Raw genomic sequence first — 11,345 nt, 5'->3', positions numbered from 1 at the left:
GATATGTCAAGTCTTGTCAACATTGTACTCGGGCGCTATTGTACAACACTTATTCGTGTCACGTGCTCGGCTTCGTTGCGTTTCTCCATGTCATGGTATTACATTAATAAAAACTATAGCATCGTCCATCACAACAGATACAACCCAACCTCGTCCATCACAATAGATACAACCCAACCTCGTCCATTACAACAGATACAACCCAACCTCGTCCATCACTACAGATACAACACAATATCGTCCATCACTACAGATACAACCCAACCTCGTCCATCACTACAGATACAACCCAACCTCGTCCATCACTACAGATACAACCCAATATCGTCCATCACTACAGATACAACCCAACCTCGTCCATCACTACAGATACAACCCAACCTCGTCCATCACAACAGATACAACACAACCTCGACCATTCTATAGATACAACGCAAACTCGTCCATCACTACAGATACAACACAACATCGTCCATCACAACAGATACAACACAACATCGTCCATCACAACAGATACAACACAACATCGTCCATCACAACAGATACAACACAACATCGTCCATCACAAAAGATACAACACAACATCGTCCATCACTACAGATACAACACAACATCGTCCATCACAACAGATACAACACAACATCGTCCATCACTTCAGATACAACACAACATCGTCCATCACAACAGATACAACACAACATCGTCCATCACTTCAGATACAACACAACCTCGTCCATCTCATTATACGTATGCAATACGGAAACAACACATCAAAATGACATTGCAAAATCCACCCCCCCCCCCCCCCCCCACACATACACACATAAATACATCATTATACCTACCATAATCGTACAAATTCGCATAAAAGGAACGAGACGAATGAAACGAAACAGTTACCGCGATGAGAGCGAATAATAACGCTATTGTAAGGTGCTCTGATGCGAATGCATGTTTACTTGTAGCACGTGCATGCAATTTCCCCCACCCCTCGACTGACTTCTGTCACGACGCCTCGCCAGGGACGAGTACTACAACTTCGACGTGTTAAAGTTCGTTCAAACAGTCACGTAAGTTGAAACTTGAAACGCGATGTTATGTCATTGTCAAGTTGTGTACAATTTGAGATATTTCCTGTCCCAAAGGTCCTGGTTTAGAAAAAGGCGCGGCTGTCCCTCGGGATCCGCTTGTAAGATATAATGGCTACACTCGAACACCGAGACAGCACCAGGCAGCACCGGGCACCACCCGAGATCGGTATTCTGCACATGTCTACAATGTCTTCATTAAACCGTAGTATTACTTCAGCATGTCTTAAATTACTTACAAATTTCACTTTGTGAGTATAATATGTATAATCTAAACAAGGTGTCACTGACAATTAAGCTTGTGAACTACATGCATATGTACCTATGTATTACTATTACTACGTGATAGAATGATGTAAAGGGTGCAAGTGTACCCTTATAAGCTGCGATGAATCTTGCATATCTCCCTTTTTTATCAAAAAAAACCAAAAAACAAACTGGATATATGAATATATAGCGGTGGTTTCTTAACAGGATATATACATATATATATTGACACAACATACACATTTATCCTATTTTTGTGTCTCTCCTGTTTTTACTTTATCCATTTCCTATAAATACGCTTCAATGACATCTTTGACCTTTCAATCACTGTCTTGTCGCCGATATATATATAATACATAAAAAATACTGATACAAAGGACGTCATATACGTGGACACAAAATACCATGTCTGTTCTTATCAATAGGAAAGTAGAAATGCACTCACTCCACAATATTACCATAAACCATTCTTCTCGTCTGATAATAAAAATTGAACTGAGTTCCTCCACAACACATTCAATAATTGAAGGTATATCTGAAGAGAAATTTATGTAAATCAGATTAAAAATATATTTATATGCATTATGTATTCATCTCATTTCATTGAGTATCATTGTACATCAGTAGTGTAAGATCCCTCGATAGGTTATGTATAAATATATTGTACTCTGGGCCACGAGGCCTCCAATACTGCATTATTTTCTTGAATCTTGACAAAAAGCAATGCGCACAGACTTCACCGTTCAGCTACAATGATACCTCCCCGTGTGATATGACCTCTAACCTTGTGACGTCACTCGTGACATTCACATCGGGGTCACGACTTCGCCTGTCCACGTGATGGCTCCAAGTTCCTTGAATGATCTCGTAGTAAGGTGACAGTCGGCAGTGAATGGCATGTGTTGTAATAAACACAACGGACTGGAGGCTGCCGAGATCTCTCTGACTTAGTCAGCCGACAGCAGAATACAGATCGTGCATATCATCAGTGTGCTGACGAAATGCCTTCTGCCCAATAGTGAATGGTATTTTGTTTGTACTACAAACGCCAAGCCGAGGAACCCCGACAACATAGATTTTTCGGTTTACACACAGAAAACTTTAACCCAGAGGAGTTACACTGGGGCAAATCCCTTACCATGATTTATCAGGTTTTACTAAAAGAAGAAGTGATTGCTCTAAAAGATGAACTAGAGAAAGGGCTGCCCGGAACAGCGAAGGTAAGTTTCAAATGTTATCGTTTCGAGCTAGTCGTAAGTGAATGAGGCTCTCAACCAAAGGGCATCAACGCACAGTCTACTGTTTATCAACACTATGTTACTGAGATGTCGATGTAAAATGTGATCTCTCCTCATTCTCCCCACTCCTCACCAATTACAAATCAAAACAAAACACAACCCCCCAAACACACCCTCCTCCCGATGATCTTTTTCAAAAACTATCAAACTTAATTGACTCAAACCAACAAGGTGCATGATCACTGTTACCAGCCCCTGTGGTAACTTGAAAACCAGTGTAAATAACCAGTGACTGGTCTCATGCATGTGTTGCAATGCTGCTATCACAATATGATAATAAAGCCGGTGTTTGGTCAATAGCAGGTATAATGTTTGATTGATTTCGCGACAGGCAGTTTCAGTAAATTACATCATGTACACATGGCACAGTTTCAACACTGAATAAATGACTACTGCCCAAGGTCACGCCAACGATGTGGTAATCGACGTTTGAAAAAAATATCAATTTGGACCTGTATTCATTTGCCAATGATAGACCGATGTTCAAGAAATGACTTTATCTTCCATCCTACATCCATGTAATTAAAATTATGATAAAACTGATTATGAATTTCAGAATTTTAAAATAATGTTCATATACATCACAAACACAATACAAAGTAGGGCGGTAGGGTAGCCAGGTGGTTAAAGCGTTGGCTCGTCACGCCGAAGACCCGGGTTCGATTCCGCACATGGGTACAATGTGTACAACCCATTTCTGTTGTCCCCCGTCGTGATATTGCTGGAATATTGCTAAAAGCGGCGTAAAACCATACTCATTCACTCACTCTCAAGGCAAAGTTAGTCAGGATGAGCAGGTTTTTACTAAGTGTCTATGTTACTTTTGAGCTGGTGTTTTTGCATGCTACTTCATCATGTTACAGACCAGACTGAGGCAATGTGAAAAATAAAATGTCGAGGTTTGCCAAAGAATAAGGCAAAGCCACACAGAGGAAAAAATCGAAATGGGTTTACAAGATCCGGTCCATAGAAATGTATTGTGTACGTATTTATGACGGACCAAGAACGTACTCCAGACCATATATTACCTGTGTGGGAATCGAACCCGGTCGTTTTTGGATTTTACCACCATCCATCGCCTTTATACATATTGATAGATTTTCCGGTATGATTGAGAGCAGTTTCCATATAAGGAAAATATCAACCAGAGTGCATGTTCCGTCTACTCAGAAATTGCTTTAGATAAATGTCCTCTACCGTATTCTTAGAACTACCAGGAGACACGTGATAATGATGTGATGTCGGAAGTACAGAGGAGGAAATAACGCATCCCGTACCGCGGAGATCGTGATGTTTGTATTTACTGTTTACCTACAGAGTGAAAACTGTTTAAACAAACATGCCCTCGTCATTGATAAACCAGGAAAACAAACATGTTAGGTATAACGATGTTGACTCTATTTGTTATTAGTTTGTTCGAAAACACAAAACAAAATGATAAGTTTTCGGCTTTCACATTTGTCATCCTGGATCTGCATATGTCCGCCCGACTTGGTTGATGCATGTCATCGACCCCACTTTCCTGGATCGATGCTCATGATACTAATCACTGGATTGTCTAGTCCAGACTCGATTATTTACAGACCGCCTTCGTAAAGCTGGAATATTGCTGAGTGCGGCGTTAAACAACAAACCAAAACCAAATCTAATCGGGACGTACACATACATACATGGTAGTGAAGTGGTGCCTTTTACAATTTAAGTAAACTGTCAAAATATAGCGTTTTAACTGTTCACGGAAACAAACAATCGTATTATGAATATGCTACCTCAAAATACATAGATCTCATCATAAAACATTGCATATGTCGGAGAATGCCATCCCCCGACGACTCATGTGGCCTTGAAAACCGAATGTAGTATGTTGTAAGCAGAGACGATTTTGATATCTTGGACCCCTCACTTTTACAAAGGCTGGAACCGCCCTTGAGTTGTAAACGTCTGCGATCTGCATCACTTCGGGCTTTCCTCCCACATTAAGCTGAAACGCCGTGATATAACTGGAATACTGTTAAAAGCGGTGGTAAACCCAACTCACTCACTCCTCAAGTTTGTCCATTTTCCCAAGGTCAAAGACTCCTGCCTATTTTACTGACCTGTCAACTGTTTTGTGGAGATACCTCCTATGTAATGTCCACAACAAAATAGTTCAGTATTACGCAATTCTTTCTGTTCAACCAACTTTCAACCCACGTACAATTCATACAAAGCATGATACACTATACAAAGTCCAGAAGTCCATCCCAGTGAAACGCGTTAAACGGCAATCGAAGAGTTTACAAGTTCACTCAAAATATTAGGGATATGTCTAACAATCACTGTTATAATTTCAGCGAAAGATCCGTCACGCCAAAAATGGCGGTTGGTGAAAAATAACCAGAAATAAGAACCAGATGTCGCCACCTGGAAGTTGTTTTATCTGTTAGTGTATTGATTGAATTGATGAAATTGACAATTATATTTTCAAGCATTGACCGGAGTTAAAATGTAGGCACATTAATAGGTAAACCTAATCTGAGTTTATGTATTGCACTGTGCCCCCACACGATGCCGAGTGTACCTGTACTTTATGTGAAGAAGTTATACAAACTTAAACACAACTTTATTGTCATAAATTGTTGGTATATATTGGATAGCTGTTTTATGTATTGAATATATCTACAAACGACCTTGAATTTCTTCATGCCGAGTAGTATTATTTGGCATTTATCAATATCCCGTGAAATATATATATATCTGTGACAAACTGAACACATGTACGCGAGTTTACCCCGCGTGGGGCCACTCATGCGCACTCCACACTCCAGTAATACTTGATGTGAGATAGAGGCTAAGGTGTGTCATCTTGATGCTTGGCTGTTTTTGTGGCCAGTTTGGTCTTTCAGAAATTGACCCTGCCTGTCCATGCGGTCGCCAGCTGATCAACGCGTGCATGTTTATTAGCTTACAAGCCATGAAGCGACCCCTCGGTATAACGAGTAACCCGTTGCGAACCAATCAGCAATCTTCACTATAGTGCGGACATCCATACGAATTGACCTGGCTTGTTTGGGAGTTCATATATGTTATTACAATAGTTACTTGTAATCCATTAGATAAATATCGTCATAGTGTTATACATCGTTAGTGATTTTATTATTTACTTCGTTTTAATTGAGTGAAGAATTAGTCGGAAAGAAATGAAGGAGTGAAATTAGTTATGGCACTGATGAATAAGTAAAATTGGTTGAGGAACAATTGATCATGAGTAAAATGAGTTGAGAAACCCAATACATGAATGAAAAAGGCAACCATTGAACCTACTAATGTTTCTTGCCTAGATCTGAAAATGTGACCGAATTTTCGATTTGCGGAGTCAACCATGTTTCAGCTACACAGGGGAAATTCAGGGATAGAAAATTTGTTTCACTGATGACGAAATGAAGGTAACCACGTCCCTTGTTTACACGCCGGCCAGAAACGGAACGGGCGCACTATTTAAACGCGTGATAATATTGCTTTGGTGCATGTGCTAATATTTTTATCAGTTTCCGTTTAAGTAAGACATATCCACATATTACCGCGCCTGGATTTCACGAAATTGATGCCCTGCATCTTTATACAGGATTTCCTTTCACATGCATCAGGATAACACGTCGTCATATATAATATGTAAAGCGGCATAAAACACAACTGATTCACCCACAACATATAAATTAGTACAGTACTCCTTGTTGGCATTAACATGTGCATATTGAGTTAAACATGCCATGATCATGCATACTTTATTCTATTGGCATAGCAGTATATTCACTCACAGTAAATAGCAAGGCTGAAAAGGTTTTCAAACATACATGCTACCCGTGAAGATCCGGGGTGGAATAGGTCTTCAGCAACCCATGCTTGCCGTAGAAGGCGACTATGCTTGTCGTAAGATGCTACCAAGATCGGGTGGTCAGGATCGCTGACATGGTTAATGCATGTCATCGATCCCAATTGCGTGGATCGATGCTCATGTTATTAATCTCTGGATTGTCTGGTCCAGCCTCGATTATTTACAGACCGCCGTCATATGGTTGGACTATTGCTGAGTGTGGCGTTAAACAACAAACCAACCAATCAACCAAACAAACACGCAGGCGCCTACTGTAGCCATTTCTTCAAAGCGCCAACTGAACTCCATGGGAATCGGGTGGCTTCAAGGGAAGACCTGCACGGTGATTACAGGCCATCGCATCTCGATGAGGCGAATCGTTACTCGTGCTTTCAGTCACTGGTTTGCTGTGCACTCTTGATTATCTACCGGTTGTCATGATATAGCTGCAGTATTGCTGACTGCTACCGGTTGTCATGATATAGCTGCAGTATTGCTGACTGCTGCGTTTATCAACATTCACGCACTCGCACTGACCAGAGGTCATGGATATTTGTTCTCGCAATCAGCCACTGGTTGTGCTATTACAGATAACTGTGATGTACTATGTCTTGATGCGCTCCCAGGTATAACATTCTGTAGCCAGCAGGACGTCGACATCTGGAACATTTTGATGGGCAGGTTTATATACGGCTAATGTCAGATACCCAGACCAGGAAGTGGCAACCCGTCACATTCGTTATAGCGCGGATGGTCAAAGGCGTCTTGCAGAATTCATGAGATATGCAGCATTCGTTTAATTGTTGATCGATCTGTTGACCTGGCGCCAGTGTGTAGCATTAGATATGAAAGGCTGCGTGCTGGAGTCCGATGTACACTACGTCAACAAACGCTTCATTTGATTTGGATTACTGTGGCTGTAAGACCTGTCAAACTGATCTGATTTGAGACGACAAAAAGACCGCCTCTCCATATCTCCACTAATATTTCACTAGCGACCCAGTCTGTATTGAGCGACCTGCCGCACAGAGCTTTTTAGGCGGCTGCTTATTCTTTCTGTAACTGTGTCGTCCAGGCTCGATTATTTACATGTCGCCGTGAAGTGGCCGGTTTATTTCTGATGGTGCCTTCAACCTCATTGACTCAGTCACTCGCCTTCAGGATGCCCCGACGGGGACAAGATGGTGCTGCCTTTCCATTTATCAAAACGTTAATACTTCACGTTTCACTTTGCTACACAACATTCTTATTCGTGAAATAAAGAGATTTAAAAACAGGATCGGGTGGACAGGCTCGCTGACTTTGTTGACGCATGTCATCGTATCCAGTTGCGTAGATCGTTGCTCGTGATGTCAACCAGACTCGATTATTTATAAATATGAATATAAATTATATATTGCGTTAAACCACAAAAGTTAGATGAAAAAAATCGAAATTAATCATATATGATTGGTTTCAACAGATCGGGCTTGTTTTTGCGATCGATTTTTACTAAAGGCTGGTCACTTCATACAGATGTATGTCGTTGATTCGCGCACCCGAGCAAATACGCCCTGTTTAAGCGCAATACCGGCACGATCGACCGTCTTACGATGAGGACATCAGTAGCTTTCTACACATACTTATGAGTAAGTGAGTTGGGTTTAACGCCGCTTTTAACAATATTCTAGTTATATCTCGGCGTGTCAGCTTAATGTGGGAGGAAAGCCCGAAGTGATGCAGGTCTCAGACGTTTACCACTTCGGTGAAACCCACGAGCACGGGTATGGTGCTGACAAACCTAGAAACATAATCGGGGCGAACCGGGATTCGAACCCACAATCATAGGTTTCTGGCGTGCCCAAGGGACGCAACTCTGCACAGCGAATCGCGACGACTGGGCCATCCGTGACCCCACACATACTTATAATCATAATCAAATTGTGCACAACGCCATATGATAATACAAAACACGGAACTGGCACTCTCGTCAACTCGTATCTATATGACACTGGTACATATATTTATTTTCCGGGATGTTTACTGAACCCACATGCCACGGCTGAACACAGAGAGAGAGAGAGAAGTACCCTCACAAACATTATCTATACTTTACTGTAACTTGGAAGTAACGAGATTTCAGGCTAGTTGAATATATATTTCACACTGTACAGTTGACATCAGTGCATGGGCCTTATCTACGTGTAACGCATACATGAATAACTCTGTGATATTCTAGTTATTGTACTGTCCTTTGCTGACAGGTTTTTTATAAATTATATATACTTATTTGTTATTAATGTATTAATTCTCGTCACGATATGGCTGAAATATTGCCGATGTGACGTTAAATATTAACTCACTCACTCACTCACATACATGAATAACCGTGTGACTATGAAAACGAGGTTATAGGAAGTAAAATTGTCAGACATCGATCCTATGCTCTAACATGAGGTTTAAATATGTAACACAGATGTTAGTATTGGACCGATCATGTGGCATGTCGTTCTTCTGATACACTCGTAACTCCCGGTGACATGTTAAGTATGTTGTTATTATTGATAAAAACTGATACGTACATGTAACTAAATATGATCCTTTTTATCAACTCCTAATTTGTGTCATCCACAACTGTTACTGGCGCGTCATTTGGTTGAGATTGTTTACCCCGACCGAGTGGGACGTTGCTCCTTGTATCAACCACTACTAACGTTTGTTTGGCTCAGAATCTATTATTTATAGACTGCCGTGATAAAAGTTGAATAACGCGGGCTGCTGAGTATCATACACAAATAAGATAAAGTTTGTTTGTTGTTTAATGCCATGCTCAGCAATGTTCCAGCTTTGTGACGGCGGTCTGTAAATAATCGAGTCCGGACCAGACATTCCAGTGATTGATGTCAGGAACGCCAATCTACGCACTTTGGTTACGATGCAGTGCATCAACCAAGTCAGCGAGCCAGACCTCCCGATCCGGTTAGTCGTCTCTTACGACAAGAATAGTCGCCTCTAGCAACTTGCATGGGTTGCTGAAGACCATTTTTTATTCTAACCCGGATCTTCACGTGTCAACAAGATAAGGCGAACAGTTGTAGACATATATGCAAGCATGCGATTTCGAGGGAAAGGGTCCTCGCATGTATGGGATAATTTTTAGGTTTTAGCCACAATAAATTGCTGTTTCATCTTCGAAATCCCATCTTTTTTAATAGCTTGCCATATTTAGGGACTTCATAACTCATACTCTCCCCATACTTAGACGGCTCAGGAAAAAGAAACGTATCCTAGGGTTGTTTTTTTTTTAAATTAAAATTTGTCAACTGAAAATATAAATAGCTTCAGGTCTTAAAAACTTTTAATCGTCGTTTGAATTAAAAAAACCCATCACCATCCGAGTCATCAATTCAGGAAAACATCCCATTACCAATACTCGATAGGTTATTGTCATATTATTAATACTTTCTTCAAAATGTAAGCCTTGTTGGAAAGAAACTGTAATGTTATACAAATGGTCTCATGATATCAATGGATTCCACCGTGCATTGGTAAGAAGTCCCGATGTTGACAGTGCCCTTTATTTTGAAATTAAGATATTCTTTTACTGAACTAGCTCTGATGCGACGCTTCCCTATAACAAGAGAGATCTGTGAGTATTCTTTATTCTTATAAGACAGTGCACAAACGTACATTCGGATATTTATCATAGTTTATAATAGTTTCTAATTGTCTAAGTGTTGGTAAACATGTGTTCCTACTTACATAATTCTTTTCTGTTTCTTTCATAAATCTCACATCGAGCAAAACACAAATGGAATTATTTATTTTCATCTATAGTATGTCGAACATTTATCGTGATAGGTTATTCGTGTCATTTTGACGTAATCTGAGAAAAAATGGATACGGTATACTACTTGTTTGATAAGAATTTGTGGATAAACTGTAGACTGCAGCGTTAAAGGCAGACATTGCGCGGTTATTCATTGGGTTTGCATCATGTTCGTGTGCACCTTCTTCAATTTATGTTTAATTTGCAATTTACACGGCGCGCCGCAAAACAGAATGTCAGGCGTACCATTTTTTTAATAACTCTGAAACGTTCGTCTCCTTCATATATGAAATTGCAAAACATTTAACAACTCTTTGAGTTAATTAATTTCGTCATTTTCACGACGTTTTGTCGTCTATGTCCTTGTAGACAACTGTTGCTAGGGAGTTGAGAGAGGACGAGTGTGGACCTTATGTACTCATAAGTGCACATATTTTGGTGTTTCCACGTGGTAGATGTGAAACATGAGAAGGTCAGAGGTCAGTAAAATGTGACAGAGGTATCAGACACCCGTGGTGACGGCTTGACTAGTCCGTATAAGGGATGGACTCACCTGATGTGAGTCGTCAGTCAGGAATGTCAATGGTGTACGTGTGGAGATGTCCTCCACCCTGTAGTGCATGTCGTGGTGCATGTTGGTGACGTGCAGTCATGTCGGTCTGATCCCAATACTGCAGTAGGCTTGTTGAACGATGTTGCCGAGATTCGCTTGAAACGTGCTCGGATACACGTCCTGGGGAAGTTCGACAGACACTCCTTGCGCCGTAATATGTGTACATAGACCCAGTGTTCGTAAGGTGGGGGTACTCAATACGAGTGATTGGAAACACCGAACTTGTTCAAATTGTGCGGCACAAATGGTCCGATTCCGCAAGTACATTTCCACGTTTCTGCACTATCGTCTACAAGACACACGTCCACGTGCTGTCTAAATCAGGAAAAGATGCATATGACAACGAGATTTACAAATTACAGGATGTCTGTAGGCATTACTGAACACATCAGCACCACCCTTAACGTGATCTGGTAGC

General features: G+C 40.8%; 1 protein-coding gene across 1 annotated transcript in view; it reads left to right on the top strand.

Moving 5' to 3' along the window:
* The first annotated feature begins 2,152 nt into the window (after positions 1 to 2,152).
* LOC124116474 overlaps positions 2,153 to 11,345 on the top strand; it is a 29,498-nt gene continuing 20,305 nt past the window's right edge. The window contains exon 1 of the mRNA XM_046477824.2: positions 2,153 to 2,575. Coding sequence (XP_046333780.1) covers positions 2,378 to 2,575 — 198 coding nt within the window. The 5' untranslated portion in view covers positions 2,153 to 2,377. The remainder of the gene's footprint in view (positions 2,576 to 11,345) is intronic.

This window comes from Haliotis rufescens, unplaced genomic scaffold (genome assembly GCF_023055435.1).
Source record: "Haliotis rufescens isolate VD_foot unplaced genomic scaffold, xgHalRufe1.0.p SCAF_12, whole genome shotgun sequence".
NCBI lineage: Eukaryota > Metazoa > Mollusca > Gastropoda > Lepetellida > Haliotidae > Haliotis > Haliotis rufescens.
The sequence above is the reverse complement of the archived record's forward strand: the minus strand, read 5'-3'. Positions and strand labels throughout refer to the sequence as shown.